Source organism: Toxotes jaculatrix, chromosome 23, assembly GCF_017976425.1.
Source record: "Toxotes jaculatrix isolate fToxJac2 chromosome 23, fToxJac2.pri, whole genome shotgun sequence".
NCBI lineage: Eukaryota > Metazoa > Chordata > Actinopteri > Toxotidae > Toxotes > Toxotes jaculatrix.
In genome coordinates this window covers 14263808-14287528 of record NC_054416.1, presented here as the reverse complement: position 1 = coordinate 14287528, position 23721 = coordinate 14263808, and the positions used below count along the sequence as shown (strand labels likewise).

Genomic DNA, 23721 nt, shown 5'->3' with positions numbered 1-23721 from the left:
TGCAGAATACTCCCCTCAGAGTCCTCCTCCTCTTCCTCGCTGCTGCTGGACTCTCCAAAGAGGTCTCCATCTTTCGACGCTTGTCCTGCTAAGCCAGCGGTCCTAGACGTTGACCGGACGGCGACGAGGTTGGGGCTGTGGCTGAGGCCGAGCAGGACGGAGACCTCAGGCCCGTGAAGCAGCTTCATACAGTGGACGTGCGCATCCAGGGAAAGCACAGACAGGACGCTGCATGTGTCCAGGTCCCACAGGCTCAACTGTCCTGGATGATTATAGCAACGTGAGGAGTTAATGTAACACATTCTGCTATCAGTCTCCTTTAACCAACCCCTTGTCTGCCAGAGTCTGTGCTCATTCTATTTATTTCAAAGTGTGAAAACACGTGCTAATGCGCCACCTTAATGTGAAAGAGCCTTGAGGAAACAGTTGGTTTTTAGCAACAGAGTGTGAGAAGACAAACGCACACCTCAGTCATATGACTGAAGGCCCAGATAAATCTTTCCACCCCTTCATGGGAGCTTTGTACGAACTTCAGGTTCTGGTTCCTACCTGACAGCAGAATGGCTCTGGTCCCTCCCTCTGTCATGTAAACCTCACAGGACTCTTCGATCCTCAGGTTCCCGTAGCCACTGATGCTCTTATAGTTTCTCCTGAAGGGCTCCCACAGTTTCAGTCTGTCAGAACAGAACATTAATTATTAAAAAAAAAAGTAAGAAGCATTTTCAACGTTAAAAATGGAGTGTAGAATTCATGATTGGGTTTGTCTTGTTAGCAAAATGCTAGTGGAACCCAATGGCACAGAAAAGCCCAAATTTCATTTAACCTGAAATACTAAATGGTATTAGATACTCTTTGCATTTGTATGTTGTGATATTGTGTGTTTGTATAAAGCCGGTGAACAGAATCTCAAACTGAAGACTGACACAGTGTAAAGGTGGTGACACGTGACCACGTCATTTCAGAAAGCTGAGCATATTTACCTGTTGCTTCCCGCGACCCCAAAGACTATCCTGTCTGCGCTGTCCGTGATAGCTACGCAGCAAACTCCAGGCTCGTTCCTCAGTCTTTTCATTACCTAAAAGAATTAGTGCAACACATAACCCGAGGTCACAGCCCATCAAATACACTCCACACTGGAAATTGAAAGAACAAATAGTGCCTCCCCACCTTTCCCTTCCCCAGGTCCCACAGGGTGACATGTGGCGTCCTCTCTTCGTGGCTGTAGCTGGTCAGCACCAGGTGACTGCCGGTGCGGCTGAGCGCTGAGGTGCGGAGGTTCAGCGGAGACGTTTCATCCTGCAGGGTGTGGACATGATCCCGAGACGCCGTGCTGAACACGCTGAGGTGGTGAGCAAAGTAAGAGCACACCACCACCTGAGAAAGAAAAGGCGTGGAACGTCAGAAAGTCAATATCAAAGTTCTGAAGTGAGAACTTTAATAACATGGCAATACTTGTTCTGCAGATAAAAAACAGGGTACAGTTGGATCATCTGTGTACTTGTTCATCTCCACTGAGGAGGTACTGGTCTATAGAGTTGTATTTTTCTCCATCAGGCCTCCGTTTCTCCTCTTTCTCCCTCTCCGGCCTCATCTTCCTTTCAGACTGACACTCTGCCCGAACGTCCCACGGCATCACTGTGCGAAAGAGAGAAACCTCTGAGCTAAAGTGTGATCCAACACGATAAAATGTTTCTGTGTGTAAAATCCCACTCAAAGTGGCACTCATGAGTCAGTCAAGGATACAGTTTGGATTCACAGGGTAGATTATAAGTAGCATTACCAGAGAATGGGATCAAACAGCTCACGTGTTATTTGTCTATGTCGTGTTGTGTGGGGCTGTTGGACGGGGCCGCTGTCCAGGAGCATTCCTCTGCAGGGTGGTTTAATCTCATGTTTAATGGAGCCAGAGTCCAGGTCCCACAGGAGCAGATGATCTCTGTGACAATAAGTCAACACACGTCATACACGGAACCTGTGTGATGTGTCCCTACAATAGCAGACGTTCCATACTCCCCGTATTTGAAAGACGAACTCTCACCTGGTCTCTGACAGGCCCAGAAGAGTCCGTCCATCCTCCAGAAGACGGTACTCATGCTGAGGACAGGGAACGACCGAGATCCCAGTCAGTCTCCTCACATAGCTCCGCTTAATCAGATCGTACACCAGAAGAGTCTGAGAGGTCAGAGACAGAACTCAGAGGTTACAACGACAGGAGCTACGGTCAGTACAGTGAGTCAAAAAACCAAAAAAGTGTAGCCCAAAAACAATCTAACCTATCAAGCGCCTGTACGAAAACTTCACATCAAATATAGTCTGACCTGAAATCGATCTGACGAAGCCCCTGTGCTGCTATTCAAGCTCCTGTCTGTCAGGATATAAAGCTTGAAGTTGTGGACAAGCACCACATCCGTGCCGCTGTAGAGGCCGTGCTCCACCCTGACCGGTCTGCAGGCGAAACGCCGTCTGGCCAAGTTCCACACGTACACCGTCCCGGCTCTGACGGAGCGACACACCGCGTACCTGCAAGCAGAGGCAGCCGGACTCCATCGTCCCAGAATGCAAACATTTCTTCTATCTCTGATATAATTTACAAAAAAAAAGACAAGTGTACTTCTATACCAGAAGAGAACTACTGTCAGTTCCACATCGCCATACTTACCGCGGGCTTTTCCCCATAGGGATGACTTCCTCTGTGCCGTCACTCCTGAGCTTATGGATGTTATAGGTAAGAGTCTGGTCACTGATCCTGGAGGACAGATTCCACAGGCGAAGGTACTTCTCCCCACTGCAGATCCCCAGGCAGAAGCGCAGGTCAAAACACAACCCTGAAGGTAGAGGAACATGTCACAGTGTTGTCACAGTGCTGTAAAGGTTTATGAATAAAGTTTTTCTGATTCTGATTCTGAAACTCGCATATAGTGAAGCACATGCTGCAGAGTCTGGGCAGAATAAGTAACCACTAGATGGCAGCAGTGGCAGGGGGATTAGCCTGAGACCCGTGGAAAACCCTCAAACCCTCAAACCCCCCAAACGGAGTATCTGCACTCTACACTCTGAGCACAACCCCTGTAGTAAAAACAAACCTTTGGTGAGTACTGCAGGGAAGCGTGTGATGTGTTTGTGGTCCTCTGTTTCCAGGTTCCAGGTGACCAGCTCAGTGATGCCAGTGCGAGGGGAGGGGCAAAAGGCCACAACGTGAGTCCCCGCCCGGTTGACAGTGACCTGGGAAATGCGGTCCTGGCTGCAGCCCAGTATAGACCGCAGGTACAGGAAGGAGACGGTGCTGAAGAGCTCGATGTGGATGATTTCACCGCCCCTCTTGTACGGGTATCTGACACAGATTACAGTACAGTGGGTGGTGAGAGAAGCATGTTTCTGTACAGGGAGGTGTCAGTAATTGTCACGATGAAGTCCAGGGACCTGCAACCCATTCAAATGGGTGCTTTATATAAGACACAATGTCCACACAAACAGATTCACAGAGAGCTGTTGGATGTAAAACCACATGCACATCTAAATCTGCATGTATCTACCCTGCAGTGCGTCCCTGATGGTAGTATACCTGCAGAAGAGCAGCAGGTAGTCTTCAGTCATCTCCACAGCTTCTATGGAGGCGGCACCGTGCTGAGCAGACAGGACGGACAGCACGGCGCCCCCTCTGGCACTTAACACTGCCGCCTCGCCACCGGACCTGCAACAGAAAGAAAGGAGAAAGCATCAAATCCCTGAACAAAGGATGCTTTCAGCTTTCAGCTGGCTTTTACAGCGCTCTCATCCGAACATCACAGAGGTGGAGAGAGCTGCAATTCTTAATTTGCTCGCCCCAAGTCAAACAGCACTGTAAACTATAGAAAAGTTGTTTTCTTATTTATCTATTCATGTATATTTAGCCAATGCTAGTGGCAGGATTCTACACCACTTATGAAAACAAACCTTTAATGTCGTTTGATAATAATAATGTGCTACAGCACCACTTTTTGTGAAGTGATTGATATAAAAAAGATTTCCTTAGTTTCCTCTGCCGGTGCTTTTGAAGATGAAGGTTTTATCACAGTCGTGAGAACTTTCATTCAACGCTGACACCATGAACAAACTGTAAATGAGCTGATGCTCTCAGGCATTCCGTATTATCACCGTCCCTGTCGTCTTCCCTTACCAACAAACACCAGTGACCTAGTTTGTTGTTTACCTGATACCTCCTCCTGTCAGGTGTGAAGGTGAGGCCTCTGTGCCACTTCCTCTGAAAGCATCCACACCGCTGCTTTTAATTCCGTTTTAATTGGGTTAGCCACAGACTGAAATTCTGGAAACTTTTATTGTCTTGCTGTTATCCCCCCCTGGCCGGTCCGGATCATTTATTGATGTCACAGGAGCTCAGGCAATGAGGCCGTCACTTCTGTGCCACGTTACACTGGTGAGGCACATGAGTAGTTCTCGGTCTTAATAATTCACAACTGTTTTCAAAGTCAGTGGTTGAAATTTGTCAGGATACTATGGAGGGCCTGATTTCACAGCTTGTAAACAAAGGGGACATGTGATATTATTTAAGGTGACTCATGCATTGTGAATGTGATGTGGCGTTTGACATCCATAGCGGCCTACAGGGATCTAAACAGGTCTGCTGCATAAAACAACAGTAATTTTCACTAAGGGCTTTTACAGAAGTTCATAGTTGATAAAAAAAAAAAAGCTGATGCTCTCATTGGGGTCACTTTCAGTCAATTACTGATGCAATGACAAGCACCTGGTGGGTTCTGTGCCCCAGGTTTTGACTCTCAGACTCGGCCTGTCCAAACCCTCTGACTGGTGGAGCTTATTGGGAGCTGGACCCAGTCTTACTGAACACCCTAATAGCGTTGGTGACAGTCTGGCCTCCTGACCTGGGTCTAAACCGATGCTGTCTGACCTGTAGCCGAAGAGGACGTAGTCTCTGACGGAGTTGTTGGACAGCAGAACGGAGCGGTCTTTGTGGATGGCCCCACGCTCCAAGGAAATGCGAACACAGTGCAGCAGGGAGCAGGAGGAGGCCAGATCGAAAACCTAACAAACACATCAAAGACGCATATTCACCTCAGACATGACATGTATAAACCTGTATTATTATTATTCGTTTTACTTTTATTAGCTTTATTAACCTTGACTAGATGGCTTCCATCATAGAAGACCACCATGAGCTGCCCTTCGCAAGTCACAGTGACAATGGGAACGTCCATCGAGTCACTCTCTGAATACACAACTTTCCCTGATTCCACCTCTCTCACCTGAAACACAACCAGAGATCACATATCACCATCTTTACTATGACTAAGAATGACTGAACGAATGGGTCTTTCTTTGGTGCTGAACAGTCCTTGGTGTTTTGTTCTTGGCCATCATTCCTAAGACTAAGTCCAACCTGTAGACTTTGACCCATGTGGACTATGAGCATCCTATCATCTAGACCCAGGGTGAGGGAATCTGCCACAAATCCCCCGACTGCATCCAGGCTCTTGACGATCCGCCTCTGCCTCAAATCCCAAAACCTAAGGCTTCCATCTGATTCACAAGTAACACCCAGGGGTCCTCTCTGGCCCCCTCCCAGGGCGGTCACACTGGTCAAGTGACCTGTGTAAACACACCATCAATCAATTTGATTATTTAGTTACATATAGACAAGTATACCAGTACTAGGTGTTTTTAATTCAGTATATCAAAGCAGTATATATATATGCGCTGTTACCTGCCAGCAGGGTGTGTTGGAGGCCTCCTGGGGGCAGCAGGCAGGTGGAGGAGGGCAGCAACACAGGCAGAGAGGACTGGGGTAACTGAGCCAGAAGAGCATGGAGGTAGCTGAACTTCAGCGGGTCACCTGTGTCCCACACGCAGTGTTGGAGATTAGCAGATAATGCAAAAAAAAAAAAAATACAATGTTTACAGTAAATACAGTGTTTAAATATCCTCTAGATTCACTGAAGGCTAATGCTAATGCTTCCTGTGGGAACTTATTATCTCGCTAACGATCAGGCTAACTAGCTAACCACTGGCAGTTAGCTACCACCCATGCAACTGGGTAAATCCATGAATACTTTATGGTGGTTAAACTGTGGCCATCTTAAAACTTTGATAAATTTAAAAAAAAAAAAATGCAGATTCTGTCACTGCACCTTTAGCAACAGGACGGTCCTCCATAACCATTTGCGCCAGTCGACCCATAAGCTGAGAGGCCAGCTGACAGGGGTCCTGCTGCAGCACTGCCTGGGACATTTCCAGAGCACCCGATAGCACCTCCACATCTACCAGCACCCTGAGGAGAGAAGCTACCTTTAGTGACAGAGACAGGCCTGTAATGGGTCGATAACATGAGCTGGAGAAACTGTATCCTGAAGTCAGTCATGATCTAAGCGTGGCATTTTCATGACAAAATTCATGTACAAGATCTGTGCAGCTGAAAAATTCTGTCCTCTCATAGGACCTACTTGTCTGGCAGCACAGCCTTCTTCAGGTCCTCCTCTACGTCCAGGGCGGACAGACCCCAGGCCTTATGTAGCAGGAACTCATAGTTGAAAATGCACTCGGACAGGAAGGGCAGGATTTGGCCTGAGCGGACCAGGTGGTAGGGCAACCCATGAAGCTTTCTCAGATTGAACCTGTAACTTTTTGCAATGCCTTCGCCTTCATGGTCTCCATGATCCAGTGTCCATGCCAGGGGCTGAAATATGTGTGCATTTTGTGACTTGTCTCTGTAGTAGTCAGCGCACTCAGCGTGCAGAGCCATGCGAGAGTCCTCTGTGTTCAAATAGTGACTTATGCACACACGGCTCAGCTCGGAATGAGTCCAGCGGTACACCCACGTCCCGTCTGTCCTGACCTCACTGAGGTGACGACCTAGGTCTCGTTTCAGTCGAGCCCACAACACATACGGCACCCTGGGGCGGCTGGAGGAGGAGGAGGAGGAGGAGGAGGAGGAGTGAGCTATGGTCACTTCCTGGAGTACTTTCCTGTCTTTGGCCAGAAGCTCTAGTAACTCCTGATGATGGACATGAAAACAGAAATTTTGACCATCACTTCAATCAATTATGACAACATTATAAATTCTCTTATATCTTGTCTTCTCTTGACTTTGTCTGAATGTCTGTACATTCAGTTCGTAGTGAAATGTAGCTTTCCCCACCTCTTCAGTGACACCCCAGCGTGAGATGGATATCAGAGAAGCAGCCCGTCTCACCAGCTGCCTCCCCATCTCTGTCTCCAGGCGAGCCAGCAGCCTGAGGTAGAGGCCTTCCAGGCTTGCTGGAAGGCTGAGGCCGGTGTGGGAGGTGTAGGAGGTCCACAGGAGGCACTCAGAGTAAGCTGCTTCCAGGTAGAGAGGGCAGGGACAGGACAGACAGGCCTGGAGCAGCAGCTTCCACTGCTGCTCCTGCAGACGCCGCTGGTCAGTGCGGAGCTTGGCATCCAATGCCGCAGTGATGTCATCAGGACCGAGAGGAGGGAGGGACAGGATGGTGGGATGGGCCAACTGCTAGGAGAGGGTGAGAAAAAGATTTTTTCACTGAATTTTCACTGCCTCACGGTAGTGTATGCACATCCCAACACATCCTCGGGTGCCACGGTGAAAATTAAAAGCGTCAGCTAATTCGGTTCAGTTCCACTGACCCGCAGAGCACGAACGCAGGGGGAGTCGGTGGTTGCAGAAAGAATGAAATGGACGTTCGGAGGAAGAGGGGCTGAGATCCAGGAGAGGTCTGGACCGTGTTCTTCGGACAGTTCATCCAGCCCGTCCAGCAGGACCACCGCAGACCTCTCTGCTCCCACCAGGCCCAACAAAGAGTGGAACTCACGGATTAAGTGAGTGAGGCCCTGAAGCAGACAAGAAAACCCCCTTTAGAACTACTATCAAAATCAGTCAGGTGAGATTTAATGCGTTTGCAAGGGATGGTCCAGCACCTCTGACAGCTGTGTGTGGGGACTGTAAGCTTCAGCCAGCTGGACACAAAGATTCTGCAGGACCAGACGAATATTCCTGCTCTCTCCAGTGAAGCCAATGAACTGCACCAGCACCTTCACGGCTCTGAAACAATGGGATGTTGAATCCTGTATGTTGAACACCACCAACACGAAACACACAATGCTACCATGAGATCCTCAGCTCCTAACAGCATCTCACCCAGGGAGCCAAGTGGGTGCTAATTGTGCTACTGCAGCCATGGTGGTGCTCTTTCCCCAGCCTGGTGGTCCCAGCAGGAGGATGGGTCTGGTTTTGGACTGCTCCACCGCCCTCTGCACTTCAGCTAGGAAAGCCTGCCTCAACGTGCAGCTCTTACTCCTGAAGGGTGGAGGGAAAATCTCACTGCCGTTGAACTGGAATTTAGCAACTCACACATTTGGTAATAGGTAATAAAGGTAACGACCTACTCACAGGTGGAATCCATAGTTAACATGACGTTGTATCTCTTCTTGTATTTGCATCCTGATGACGTCTCGCCTCAGCACATCAAAAGGCCCCTGGGTTTTGGATACCTTCATTACTCTGGAAAAGTGAAAGTACACCAAGCAGCTGCTGTTACAGTAGCTGCGTGCAACACTGTGATATTTAGTGGTTTATAAAAAGTTTCCGTATGTGTGTGAGTACTTGTCGATGGAGCTGATGACAGTCCTTTGAAAGTGGTAGGAGATGCGCTCTGTGTAGAACCTATGCAGCCGATTGTGTTTGGGGTCCAGACCTTTGCGTCCCCAGCCCACGTTACGTTCGTAGATGTTGGTGTGACGCAGCTTGATGATGTAGACACAGAAATGAACAAAAGTGTTTTTAAGAGAAGACGAGCACTAAATCTACAAAGACAACATCAACAGGGAACTGCTAACATCAGAATACCTTTCTATGGAGCCGCTCCATGAACTGCCGGTGCGCCGTGCCAAGCACTGGATCGAGCTGAGCTTGTCCTTTTAGGACGTCAGCAAACTGAGCGGCATGTTGGTTCTTCAGGTTGTAGTAAAGATCTGGGATGACTCTCTTATAGCAGTGGCAGTGTTGCTCAGGTGGAGCTTCATCTACAGACCGCAGACCTGTCTCCACCTCCCAGTCAAGAACTAGGCCGAAAACAAAAAAACAAAAGAATGATCCTGCTGTTTGTGCCAATGTGTAAAATACTCTATTATTACGATGGCAGATACAAGAGGTGGATAAAACCGAAAGGACAGCACACGTCTTCCAAACCTACCTGTCCTGAGTAACAGTGATGCCTCCTCTTGCCCCACTGCCTCAGCTGCAGTGCGTTGTAGAACTGCCCACAGTGTGTGGCAGGTAGCGCTCCAGTCCCTCCTGGCCTGCTTCCTGCGCTGCTTGTCCGTGCTCAACATGTCTGGATGGTGAGTGCTATCAAAGTCACAGAGAGATAATGAAAGGGGGCGGTTGACCCATTGATTGTTTTTACAGAGCTTGAACCCAACTAATTGTTGTGACAGGATGATACATGGGGCGACAGATGTGAGTGTAGCATTAGTCCCCTCTGTATGCCAAGTTTTTATTTTGAAATTTGCTCTGACGATTCATGGTTGAATGATCCCAGAGGATGAAGGATCCCACGGCCTTTCCTATTTCCTTACACCAAAAATCTGAATTGAATAATGTAATAGGCTGCCATGACATCTGTTCAGCACCTTCCCAGTCTCCAGAGAAGAAACTGTTGTTATTTACGGATTCCAGTACTTGCTCTATAGAGCCACCCAGGAGCAAGCAAACATATCTGTGCTTGGACAGTACCCAAAGTTAGAGCTGAAGTCAATCTCTTGACTAGTTTTTTTTTTTGGTTATTGGTTCATTAACTTTTATAATGTAGGGTTAAGCAAACATGGTGGCTGTTTTCTACTTCCCTCTTTGCATTTCCCAGTGAGCCACTTGCCACTGTGATCTTAACTACTGAATACTTTACAGGTTGCCTGAAATCTAATATCACATGGAAAGTGATAGTATGAAAGTCTACAAGCCACGCAAGCACCTCTGAAATGATGATATCAGCATTCTAATATACGCAATGACAATGCTAACATGCTGATGTTTTCCAGGTATAGTGTTTACCATCATCGCCATTATAAGATAGCATGTTAGCATGCTTACGTTATCAGTAATCACAATGTCAAGCGGCGGCTGATGGGAATATCCTTAATTTTGGAGGTATTTGTTGACAAGTATTGATAAGTATTATTATAATATTGAAATTTTGACATGACGATTGCACTAGATGAAAACTCAAGAGGTCACAAAAATGATTATAAGTCATTCTGTGAGGAGTATGAATGTCTGAACCAAATATCATGGTCATTTATCCAATAGTTTTCACTACATTTTGGTCTGAAAAAGTGGCAAAAATTATTATTTTTTAAATTAAAAGTCAGAGAATCAACAACGTTATAGGGAATTATCCAGAAATATGATTGTGCATCAAAGTCAGACTAAATAGTTGTAGAGATAATTCAGTCTGGAACAAAGACTGACTAATTAAAGAGTGGTGTTAATTTATTATGATGGAGAGTATATCATGTCATGATCTGATGTTGTACTATCAGCTGTGTCCAGTGGGTTTGTTTTCACCTGATGGGAAGTAAGCGGTAGACAGGAGGAAGGCAATTCTCATCCAGCTTGTACCACATCTGGAGTAAAGTCAGGCCTTTGTCCAAATCCCTGTGTCTCCTGTTATCAGCTGGACTAAGTCTGGTCTCTTCTCCATCTAAAAATGAGACGTGAGAACACTGGCCCAGCCGTCCTGAATTTGTAGCTTGCTCTCCAAAATTCAGATAATTCCCATAAATGGATTCCTGGACAAAACTACCAGAACTGCTCTCTGTGGTGATGCTGGACCAGGAGCCTGAGGCAGGAAAGTCTTCCACTGGGTTGCTCTTGGACATCTGCTGCCGGTCCCTCTCCAGCACTCTCACTATAGCCTCGAAGGCCTCTGTGGTGATGGTAGAGGGAAGGGTCCAAACCTCATACTTCTGTCCTACAAACAACTGACCAACAGAACAAGGAAAATCAAGTATGAATTCATTATCTGAAACACAAAGCTGCTGTTGGATGAGAATCTAAACTCTTGCACTGTCAAACATCACACGACAGGACGATATCTTACAACAATGTTGGGACCCTTGGTTTCCTGACACCGTTGGAGATTCTCCACATGCAGCTCCACGGTGTCATGGCGTTCAGAGACAGGGTTTCTAACACCCCAGCGGAGGTCAACCATCCTGAAGTCATAGCCTCTCTGCTTACAGTACAGATACAGTCTGGGATAAATGTCCTCCATGAGCGCACTTCTTTCTGCAACTGTGTCTGCATCACACAAACACATACAAAACAATTGTTATATATTTCATACCAATACTTTGACTTTGGATACCAGGATACAGTTCTTTGTGTGGTATTCCTATTCCTATTTTGTCCACTTTTTTTGTCCACTCAACACAGCATAACACAAATTATCACATTATGAATCTGTTAAACAGGCTGTTCACACATTCAGCAGACAAACGTTAGCAACATTAGCACGCCTTTAAGTTGTGTTTCTATCCATCTAATTCATGTAAATTTAATATTCAGTCTCCTTTTTTTTAGCTCTGGTTTGGTCTCTGCCAACTACTGAGAAAAATATCATAATATAATATGCACCACTGTGTTCACAAGCTAGGTGCTAACTGTGTCTGTGTACTGTTTGTTGCTGAGCAGGTAGAGTACAATGCTAGTGTATAATGAGCTTTTTCACTGGAAACAGCTAGCCTAGCTCTGACCAAAGCTAACAAATCCACCTACTAGCACAGTTAAAGCTCACATAGCATCCCATTAGTGAAATAATACGAAAGTAATACAAAACAGGGATAAAACCGTGGTTTTACAGAGGATTGTGTGCAGGACTGTTAGCAAGCTTCAGAGGTATTATAAGGTAATAAGATAACAGCCTTCTGGCTTCAGCTTCATATTTATCACACAGAAATGAGAGCGGTGTTGATGCTCTCAACTACCTCTCCACCAGAAACACTGGTTAAGAAATAAATTTCTTTAACACGTCTGATTTATTGATTCTTACCTTTATATCCACCACATATGTAGACCATGAATCTCCTCTCCTCAACATAAAATGGAGGCTCCTGGTTTCTTTGACTTCCATTGGTTGTTGTGCCCACATCCTCCTTGTTTGACCAAGGAAAAAGACAAGTCCCAGTGTCTGTCTTTCTGTCCTCTTCACCACTACCTTCTCCCATGAGTGCCTCCATGCTCCTTAGTAACTGTGACGAGTCCTCAATTGTTCTTCCATATTCATACAGGTCTTGTAAGTCCCTGGTAGCTTTGAACTGTTGTAAATCAAAATGTTATGCATGTGAGATACTGTTTTAGTGACAAATGACTAAGAAACTTTAACTTATTATAAATGATTTCATGTTAAGGATGGAATGACATGTACAAGTCTATAAATGACGTACCTTGAAAAGATGTCCGTGGTGCATAAAGTCTGGAATTCTGTGCTCGGAGTAAGAATCGTTGTGGGTTTTGTCTGTCACTCTGAGAGGATTTGTAGTTTTGGACTCCCCGGTCGATTTGGTGTCATGTCCCGTTCTGTTTGTCCTCTGCAAAATAAGAACATACACACACAGACATTATTGACATTATGTTACTGCTGCTGTCTCTATCCTTATTATTGCTACACCAAATTATGATTATTACACAAAATACTCTTGTTATGACAATGAAATGACAATCAGCTGAGCTGAGGGGCATCAGTGTTGCTCCCTGCTGCTGCTACACACTAGTAACTTTTTACCCAAGCTTTATGGACAAGAGGCAGTTGTGCACATCTCTGGCATACAGTCAATCTATGTACATAGATCACCTGACATAGTGACATTGGGCCATTCTTTATAGCTGGAAGTGTTAAAGCCTCTTTATCCTCCTGAAAGACCTAAAATATATAATGAATGATTAGAACAGAAATTCAGTTTCAATAAAATAAAACAATTACACAAATAACAGCATAAATATGTTCATCAATAATATTTTTTATTTAATAGCCTAACAAAACTGTAACTGTATGTATGAGAAAATTAAGGTGACATATATTTTTATGTTCACATTTTTACCAATATTCATCCAATCAATGGGAATCTAATATTCGCCAAACGGACTTTAGGTCCAGAATCGGAATATTTTCATTTTTTAATTTTACTTTAACTGTGTTTTTGCAGTTAATTATTGACAGAAGCCAGAATTAATTGTTATTGAAAAGTAAAACTACGTATGTTGTAAAGAAGCACTTACTTTCTTCTTATTTTGGAGAAAAAGCCCGTTTCTGTAGTAGGTCCACCTGCCAAGTGCGAAAGAGTGAAAATGCCCAACGTCCGGTTATCAATTTCAAAATAAAACGTCGCCGGAAGAGTGCCATGTAATTCCTGGATAAGAAATAATTTCAGTTTAAGTGGGACAAACAGAAATGACCTTTCCCCCCCCACAGATACAGCATAAAATATAGGTCGGGATCCGGGAATGTGGCAGAAATAAATTGGAAACCCCAAAACATAAATAAGTAAATAAATAAAATGAAAAATAAAATAAATTTCTAAAAAATTCAGATTAAAAACTAAAAACACAAAACAATTGTATTAATTCTTTTTTAACTTTTCCACTAAACTTGACATTACGTGTCCATCTGTTCAAAAAACTTTATGGATAAAGTGAGCATGAATAACAGTACTAGATTTTTTTTTTCAAACCATTTCAACATGCCACTCTTCTGATTTTTTTTTAAACATCAAAATCACTCAACCTCTTTCATACCTCAGATCTGTGGTGCCTAAACTCATGTTCATAATGTTCATAGAAAAAACCTCTATAGACTAGTTAAATCAGCACTCAGATTCAACTCTTCACACAATTCACAAAGCAAAATGGTAAAAGACATCTTTAGACAAGCAGCAGACCAAATGCGGCTTTATTTATATATATATATGTAAAAATGTTAACTTTTTCCAGTTCACAGGGAAAAGGACACATTTATCAAAATAAGAAAACAGCAACAGGAGTAACATTTTGTGTGCCATTAAAAATTTTCTCTGCTTTCGCAAAGAAGTCACGAAACCTCAGAGTAACAGCAAGATGCTACTTTGATGCTTTTGACACATCCATTTAAAACCCGCAATCCAAAAATGTTATGGCTCCAGTGCTTGACAGCTGGGCCTAATCTCACCCACTGAAAACATGGCAGTGACAGCGAGTATCTCACACCACTCCACCCTTGATGGATGGCTGAGCGGGAACATCTGAGAGCTAAGTGAAAGAAAGGAGCCTGATGGTGTGTTCCTCTTCACGTTTTGCTGCTTTCCCAAAAACGAACACCACAAAACACATAAAAACGCAGTTTAGCTGAAATGTGTGTATGTATATCCTGAAATCTGCCGTCAACCAGCCTGCTTTGGTTGTCGGGTGGGTGGAAGCGGCCATTGTGAGTGTAGAGGGTCGTGAGATTGGATGTGAAGGCTTCTGGATAGCAGCGGCATCAACAGGCTGCAGTGATTTCAGACTTCACTGCAGTTTCTCGTATTAAAGCAGCACCACATCACTGCCCTCTGGCTTTAGTCGTCGTCTTTTCCTCCTGTTTTACTCAGCTGCAAAGAAAAACAACATGTCAAACACATGTTTTAAAGATTTTTAAAAATCCATTTGAATCAAGGTGGTTTTCACTTACGTGCTGGAGGATGGTTGGAGCATTGACCAAAGAGAAAAGACAAAGGTTAGTCACTGATATTGCTACAGACTCAGTCTTAAAAGATGTTTAAGTGCACCATCTAGTGGTGAAAAGGTAAAATGCACCTACTTTGATTACATCCACCCAGTTCCAACCTCTTGGCAGTTCACCTTTGTTATCTGAAAGCACAAATCCTTCTGTTATCGCTCAACTCCACAGGCTTACAGCTGACTTTAAACTACTGGCTGGGGTCATAACTAATATATTTCCAGATTCTATAGGAAATTGTAATGCTTAATGCAATTTGAATTGAAGGTTGAAAACTATAAACCTTAAGCGTAAGACACAAGTGGGTCACAAGCTCATATCTGAACTGAGCAAATATGTCTGAATTTTGAGGAAATGTATAGAAAACTATGCACATATTGAAAAAAAACTAGAATTTGTTGTACAGTGATGGGAGAGCAGACCATTTACACTATGTTATGGTGTTGTGTGGGAAAAGTGTTTTTAAGGAGTAAACTTAGGGGTAAATTCAGGGTTGATAGGTTTATACTTAACGGGCTGAGACATATAAATCCACCAATACAACCAACTGGCCAAGACTGATGTACCCGTTCTGTTGATGATCCTTCTTTTCTGAGCTTTAGTCAGCTGTTCTTTCTTCTCCTTCTTCTTGGCTGTCGAGCAGGTGATCGTCGCCTCATTGCTGGAGGTCAACGTCTGCTACAACAACAGCAAAGAGAAACAGTCAGCAGTTATTCTCCTGAAACGCTGTGACTCTCAAACACTAAACTGAGAAGCAACGAGAACGATGGTTCGCAAAAAGCAAAGCTCTGTTGTGCAGCTCAATGGGGAATGAAAATACACTGAATTCAAAAATCCCAGCACATACATCAGCTACAGGTGCTTTGAAATCTGTAATGGTGAAATGTACTTACCACAGCAGTCACTACAGGCTTATGGTTCTCCATGAGGGCCTCCTGGTTTTCCTTGGCCCACTCAAATAGCGTGTACATCATCGCTGTCCCCAGGTTAGCCTCCACCTGCTCCTCCAGTTTTGACAGGATCAACTGCTTTGTCTCTGCAGAGCTGTTAGCGAAGCATCACAATGGAAAACACAGGATTGACACTCACTAAAACTATAAGTGTAAACTGTTTACAGTTGAATAGTCGCTCCTTAAACCTATGTTTGTGAACTGACAGTACACTGTTCTTGCAACATACATTCTGTTGTTGAAAAAGGCATCAAGGGACATTTGTGGGGCCGTCTCGGGGTATGTCTCTGGCCACTGGATGTCCAGGATGAAAGCTTTGGTGTCATCAAGGTCTCCTATCTTTTATATAACAACAAAATCAATGCCAATAGTTTGTTAAAGGTTTAAAGCGAGGAAGAATCTTGAGAGTTTTTATGTCTATCCAGTTGAAACTGGGTGAGACACAGGTTTATTTTACTGAACAGAGGACAGTACTCACCCTAAACTGAAAGGACACTGGGCTGATTTCCTTGAAACCCTCATCCCCCTCATAGATGGAGCGAAGAGCCTCCAGCTCCATCTGTGATTGAATAAGAGGAGCAGTTATAGGTTAGTCTGAATAGTTTATTAGATAAACAACGGTTTGCCCTTTTAGCTTCCACGCACCAAATATCATTCATAAATAGAAGAGTTGAAGAGTATGCAGGATACAAACAAGACCTTACACATGAACATGATGACTTATTTTTTAAATTCGGCATACATGTTATCCTCCAGGCATAAAATGACATCCATCAAATTCAACCTTTAACTCGCTAAAGCCACTTGCTACTGTTTACGGAGGAAGATGGCTTCTGTAAAACGTTGATATTGTATTGGTATAATATTGTTGTTTGATGAATAACAAAATACACCGAATGGCTTTGTGTATGTTTTCTATTGAGAAAACATCTTCATATGTAATTTCTGTGGCATGTATTCCCAACTATAATTAAACACATTCTAATTTTAGCAGATTTTGGATGGAGTTTGGTGTGATATTTTCTCCGATATGAACAGCACGAGTCAGGGCTTCACAACCGATAAAACACACTTCAGACCCCGGCCCGGCCGCCTTTGGCATACTGAATAAAAGCTGACACGTTAACTTGTTTTGCTGTCTAACGAGCAGAAATGCTGTCAACTGAGATAGGCGACCCTGACTCAAATGCTAACAGCCCTGCTAGCAGCATGAAGTTAGCTGTTAGCCGCTAACAGCAGCTACCTTGCAAAAGCATCATCATTCAGTCATACCTCTTGATCCTCGTTAGCTGTCATGGTTCTGCCTCTGTCTCTTTGTAATATACTTTATGTTCAGAGTTCCAAACTTATAAAAAATCCACAGTCAACGGCCCATTTCTGCCATTAAAACTTTACTATGTGAATAAATTCATAACTTCCCCAGCTGGTACAGCTAGTGCCACCATGCTAGCACACGCATGCGCAGTTCGGACACTCTACGTCAACTGAACCGCACGTACGCTCACATTATTATGACAAATAATAATTTGGAATTTAATGGGAGCTCTGTGATTTTTACATGTGAAGGCAAAATCAACAAGCTACACGTTTAAATATCTACTAATTAAATACGGAAAATAATAAATGAACAATGAATAAATTGACGTTTGCCTGTGCCTTTATTTTGAAATCAATGCTTTTATTTTTAAATAAAGGTATAGGGGTTGTATGCCTGGTATGTGAACTCTGTGCAGGTGACGAATGTACATACTGTCCTACAAATAAATAAGTCAAAACCAAACAAACAAATAAACAAAATAATATCACAAAATATCAGTCATTCCATATCCTCTCATCCTCCATTCACCCAGCAGTAGCTCTCAGAGCATTCCCAATTGTTTCTTCCACTAGTCTGTGCAGCAGTTTCCCATTGTACTGCTATAGGTTCCAGCCTGTTTCACCTTGTCCTTTCCAGATCATCCACTGACTTTCACCTTCTTGCTCATGCTCCTTTGGACATGTTTACCCTGTTTCAATTGTCATAGTACCTGGACTGCAGGATGTTCCCCCTTTCCCCCTCTCTTCTCAGAGCTTGTTTTCTTTATTTCTTTCTTTTTTTATATGTTGTATTGTTTCCTTTAAAAAAACATCTGTAAGGGGAGAAAATATGAGGCAGGTTGTAGCAGAACAAAGTAAGATTCTCATGGAAGATGTACTAGTACAATAACACTACATATATAAACTGTGTGTTAACTGCATCCAAACCAGTCTGACAAAGATGTCTGATGCAAAATTCATATAAAGTTACAGTGGGTACGCTTAATTAGTGTCACAGAGTAAAAGTGCATCAGCCTTGACACACTAAACCAACAGTACATGGAATGATGATGATGAGTGTAATGTTAATTGCTGACAGCAGTGTGGGGGAAGCAGTGATGTGGCTGAAAATGACACGCAGCATTTGAGCTGTGATTATGTTGATCCTCTGACTGACTCCCCCCCTCAGGTGAAGAAGGCAGCCACGGCGGAGGAGGAGGAGGATGAAGAGAGAATGAAGAGAGAGGAGGTTGCTGATCACATCAAAGACTGAAGCCATTCATCTGTTTTCTGACTTTCAGTCTCTGTCTGTGGCAAACATTAAAATATCCTCTGATGGAACATCAATACAAATGTTATACATCCACGCACAATGCTATTAATGATTAATCTTTGTAATCTCCCTCATAATCGTCTTCCTCTTCTTCTTATTACTCATGCATGCTCTACATTTTGCTGTCAGATGACAAACCAAGCCGAAAAGGTGTAAGTTTACTGCTGCCAAGGAATTAGTTGGATCTGCACTGAATCTGTGGGGGTGAGCAGACACCATCCTCTGGCTTAAAAGGGACACAAGAGGGCGTCTAGAGCTTAATTTTGAGAACGTGCACAGAGTTTGGAAGACTGGGCTGCCTGATTTCACATGTTTCCATCTCAGCTGAATATTTTCATGCTCACAGAAGCTTTGTTGGTCCATCAGTACAAGTTATTTTTTATTGCACATTGTCATAAATTTTCCTCAAGGGTTTATAACCGAAGGGTTTATGGGTATAAGATGTCAAAAAATGTTTGACATCTTAAAAATAGAATGTTTCTATTTTCTGTAATGGTATTTTTCATTTAGATGTTCCTGAATTGTAATTGTGAGATATCTGTTCAGTAATTAACATGAGATGTGAGGAGGAGGGTAGATAATTATGAGTACTGACCCAAACTACCGGTAGTGTGAATAAATCCAAGGATTCAGAGGTCAGAACTGATTGTTTACTGATATTAAGCATCATACTGTGATATGATATGTATTTACATGGGGTGGAGGTTCAGTAGTGTCACAAGTCTTTCATATATGTATGTATATGTATATGTATATGTATATGTATATGTATATGTATATGTATATGAATATGTATATGTATATGCATATGCCTGACTAACTTATGAATGCAAGATAAAAGCTCCTTCTCATCATAGGTCTTTTGGTAGATAATCCAGAAATGCAGCACATATGGATCCATGTCCAGAGTTTCAGATGGCTCGTGAGTGATCTTATTTAACGTCTCTATTACTGTGAATCTTTCTGGACAGAAAAGCATGACCAGTTGAGTCTAATCACTGCAGACCCACCACCCCACCCCACCGCACCCCACCCCTCCTTCCTTACAGCTGAGATCGATTGGTTTGGTCAGACCAATTCAACCTCAGCAAGCCCGAGCGGCCTCGCTTTACTCCTCAGTATTAACATTTACATGAGCGAAGATATGGAGCGAGCTTTTATGTCACTTTCAGTCAGACTGGACTCCCTGGAAGAGGTAATTGAAGAGAAAGGCAGTGTTCCTTTTGTTTGTTTTTTTCGTTTTCTGAAGAAGATAGTGAGACAGAATAGCTTCCGTCCTCCATCCCCTCCATACAAATGTATTTCCACTGCCAATACCAGTGAAAGCTGAGGAGTTACTACACCTTGATTTTCATAATAATAGCTGTCTTCTAGAAAACAGAGGTTTTTGTACTTGCTGATGACTAATATTTTGTACTGACGTTTCTTTGTATTTGAGGGTTTTGATGCCAGGAGTGAATCACAGAAATATATTGATTGTGAATTGTTCAAATGGTATTTCTTCTAAAATTTCACCCACTCAAGCTGTTTTTATATTTAGGAAATTTGTACACATTTGTAAGCCAACATAAGCCTAATTCTGCTACGCTTGAATACAGACAGTCTTGATTTTCTCAGTCAGCTTTTCTTGTGCCATTTCCTTCAAAGAAAAACAGTAGCCAAAGTTAATAATTCCATTGTGCCCATCTGCTTCAGACATTTCAGAGATTTGTCAGTCAATTGGCTCAGTTCCACCCTGGCTTTGTACAATAATGAGGTGTTTTTTATCTTCTTGGAGTGCGGTTCCCTGACACACAATGACCCCCTGCCACAAATACCGAGCATGAAATGCAATTATTGTACAGCAGGAGCAGAATACAAGGCGGTTATCATCCCTTCACTGTTCTTAATTAACTTATCCACTCTGCAAAAGATTTCTGGCCTATGGGGCAAATTCTAAATTGGCTGAGGGAGGCGTGCTTCCTCTTGAGATGCGATAATCCAAATAAACATCTCTCTCACCAGGATGCCTCAGAATAACTCTGCATTTTTGTGCTCTGCAGTGGAGAAAAGAGCGAGCAGGAGAGCTTTGTTCTTGTGTTTTAGCAGAGGGGGGGGGGGTAAACTTTAGGCAGAGTTTCTGTCATTTGGGGATCCAGCTAAGCCCTGATTGATAAAACTGGGCCTGTGCTGTGAGAAGTGTGTCACACTCCCCAGACAAGTCTGCTAATAACATTAGCAGAGAGGAAGGAAATGTTTGACTCTGTCTTTCACACGCAGGGTGTCACTCGCACATTTGATTTCTCCTTAGAGGCAACAAAGCAAATACACATAACACAGTGAAACCATATGGTATGTATAAATAAGTTATTTGGTGAGAGAGGGAGCGTTTTCTCCAGGCTACGCTCGGCTAACAGCTTTGTGTTTGTGGGTTTGAACTGGCAACTGTGTGATGAGATGGTTCAAACAGGTTACACCCACTGTTAGGATGTTTTATTCCTGCTGGCAACAATGGCTGAGAAACAGTGCACTTGTAAACAACCTTGTTGTCCTAACTATTAGGATTCACTGATACTGGTACAATATATGAGTTTGCTAGCATATGGGGCCAATACTGTTGTTTTACTAAAGGAACAGTTTAAGAGTCAGCATGTACGCAGCCTAACTTAGCATAAAGACTAGTAGCAGGAGGAAACAGCTAGCCAGGATCTGTCCAAAGTTCGAAAGACCTAGATTAGCTTATTCACAAAAACTTGTCCTTGTCCTCCTCTCTGACTGTCTGCAGAACAGGGCCGGACATGCACAGCTGAATGACCCTATAGCCATTCACAACTCTTAAGAAGAGTAAAATCAAGAAAGCAGTCCATCCAACGCTTTAATTATTATAGGGTGTGAAGCGTTTTGTACCTCTAGTGGATGCTAACGGAGGTTTTGGCCTTTAGTCTTTTTTAGCAAACAGCCAGGGTGTTGTATATACTTTATATTAGCTTTCTTTCTTGATCCCCCTAAGTTTAAACGTATTTGAAAAAGCTTTGAAAAAGTGGTAGAAAAGTAAAAATCACAATCTTCAACCCAAAGAAGCAGCAGAAGTATCCCATGCAATCCCTTTTCTTCCTCACAGCTTTTCATCTTTAAAGTCCATTTTGCTCCTGAAACAAGCAAACTGCAGAGGAAAGCCTGAAGCCCTTCATCAAAGAGAATATAACACAAGAAACAAAAAGAAACAGGCACAACAATACAAACAAGACTAAAGCACTCAGAGAAAAATGGGACCAGCTGTTTATTTGCTCATGAGACAAATGCGCATGTATTTTATAAAGCCTAATACTTGTCTTCCAAGATTGCACTGGAATGGATGGAGCACAACCGGTTTCATTAAGAAGGGATAGATGGGAAAAGAGCATGAAGCTGTCAGGAAGCCTGTGGGGTAAATAGACACCCTGTCATTTACAGATGACACTGCTCTGAGCTGGTTTGTGTGACACAAGATAAGCAGCATCTGTTTCACTGGGAGTCCCCGAGCTGTTTACCAGGGAACTCTGCTGAACTCCATTCACACTCAGTTAGCAGCTAGCTGGAGGTAAAACAGGAGGAGGAAGCAAGAGGCGCTGACTTTACATGCTAGGGTCATATGTCCGCAGTCCCCACAGGACAAGACATCAACACGGACTGCTTTGTTTTAACCAAAAGGTAGACCAACCAAAGTTAGGCTTGTTCCGTGGATTTACCTAGCGGTCTGACTCCCTCATCAAATGGTCCTGTGAGTGAATACATTGTTATTATCATTATTAAAACCCAGTAGCACCCCCAAATCAGCTTAATCCAGCTCAGTGTTGAGAGAGCTTTTTGCAGAGCTATTAAGGAGCCTGTATTGAACAATAACTGAAGAGGAAATTCTACTACGAGCCACTCAGATAAATCCAAGGGTTGGGGTGAAAACCATGTGACAGCAGTGTGTTGTTAAGGCTTTGAATCCAACATCCTGCATCCTGCGTTTCCTTTTCTATCTCACCTCTCTGCATCTGAACCACAGCAGTAAATTAAAAAAAAAAAAAAACCTTTGAAACATTTTGTAACTTTGTTTCTGTGCACAAATGGCCTCTTACTTGAGTTGGCAGTGACTGAGTGGTGAAGTCCACCATTGGAGTCTACCTGTTTTGAAGAGAAATGGTAGCAGCATAAAAGAGACTAAAAAAGGAAATATGAAACATGAAAGGCAGCCAAAGGTGAATGAATATTTCTGGCCAACGCCGAAACACTTTAACCACAAAAAGGCTTGCTGTGATCTTTCAAGCACCAGGATGCTGTCAAGTACATGCAAAACTGCAGGAGCAGGAGTCGATTAAATGAGCCTCATAATGTCATTACAGGAATAATTATATGTGTACAAAAAAAAAATCAACTGAAGAGAGCAGAAATATTGAACAGTGCTTTGACCAGATGAGGACCTCAAGGCCAGTAAAACAAGAGAGGTGAGCGGTTAACTGAGCAATCAAAGTGTCCACTCGAGTGTACTTGAGCAAAAACACCGATCAAGATTCAGCATGCCTGAGCTGCAAGGTTAGTCTGGTGATTTTTTTTTTTTTCAATCCTTCATTAAGTCATATTCACAAAGAGATTTATGCTCATCAAACTGTGACCCAAATGAGCCCATTTAAAGAGCCCTGTGAAGCTTAATAGCCTCTTCATCACCGATTTCAAGCACAGACTACTTAAGATGGAAGCCACCGGGGCTGCCACCATGGAGTCCTGAAGCTCCTTTATACTTTCAGTGTATTCTGATCGGACATGCAATGCAGGATAAATGTCAGTCTGTATCTAAAAACCGGACTCATCATAACTTAGGTCTTGTTTTTGTAGTTTAGCCCGTTTTTCCTAGCGAAATATGAGCAGTCAGATGATCAGACAGGTTTTAAACAAATCCCCAGATAAGCCAACGTCATCTGGAAGAGAAGACTTTCCTCATTACATTGATCCGGACGGCATTACGTTTCTTCCAAAGGTATTAGCTGTTGCAAATTAGTACTCTGCTGTGTAAACATAATTTTTAGGAACCAGGGTTGAAACAGGGTTCTCACTTTCAGTTTGACATCCAGGTGAAGAGGTTTGGATAATCTAGCTGAGTGATCGTATGTGATCATATGACGGAAGGAGAAAACTTTGAAAATAAGACCCAAGTTCTAATAAACCAGAATTTGATGGAAGGTTTTTGCCGCCAGCCCCCCTCAGGAACATCATCCTGGACCTTAAGGTTAAATAGCCAGCTGGTCTTTCACACCTTTGCCCTGTAATTGAAAGGTTTGGATGACAAATTATCTCTCAGGGCAGCTGTGAAGACTCTCTGTGCCCTGATTCTTCTGGCTTTGAATGTTGAACCACACAACAAGGTGGGCATGGATCTGGACTCTGGCTT

The 23721-nt window shown here is 43.4% G+C and overlaps 1 protein-coding gene across 3 annotated transcripts; it reads right to left on the bottom strand.

The window, feature by feature from the left end:
* Positions 1–13931: 13931 nt before the first annotated feature.
* rwdd (RWD domain containing 4) lies at positions 13932–17152 on the bottom strand. 3 transcript variants are annotated; one of them, XM_041031191.1, is made up of 8 exons: positions 16973–17152; positions 16179–16259; positions 15930–16039; positions 15644–15794; positions 15317–15428; positions 14832–14881; positions 14703–14705; positions 13932–14622 (listed from the first exon to the last, which is right to left on the bottom strand). In XM_041031191.1, exons 1-8 carry the CDS (start codon positions 16994–16996, stop codon positions 14590–14592), a joined length of 564 nt encoding a protein of 187 aa, XP_040887125.1. In that variant the 5' UTR covers positions 16997–17152; the 3' UTR covers positions 13932–14589. The 3 variants fall into 3 exon arrangements, with proteins under 3 accessions (XP_040887125.1, XP_040887126.1, XP_040887127.1); XM_041031192.1 differs by having other exon boundaries at positions 15317–15425; XM_041031193.1 differs by lacking the exon at positions 14703–14705.
* Positions 17153–23721: the final 6569 nt, after the last annotated feature.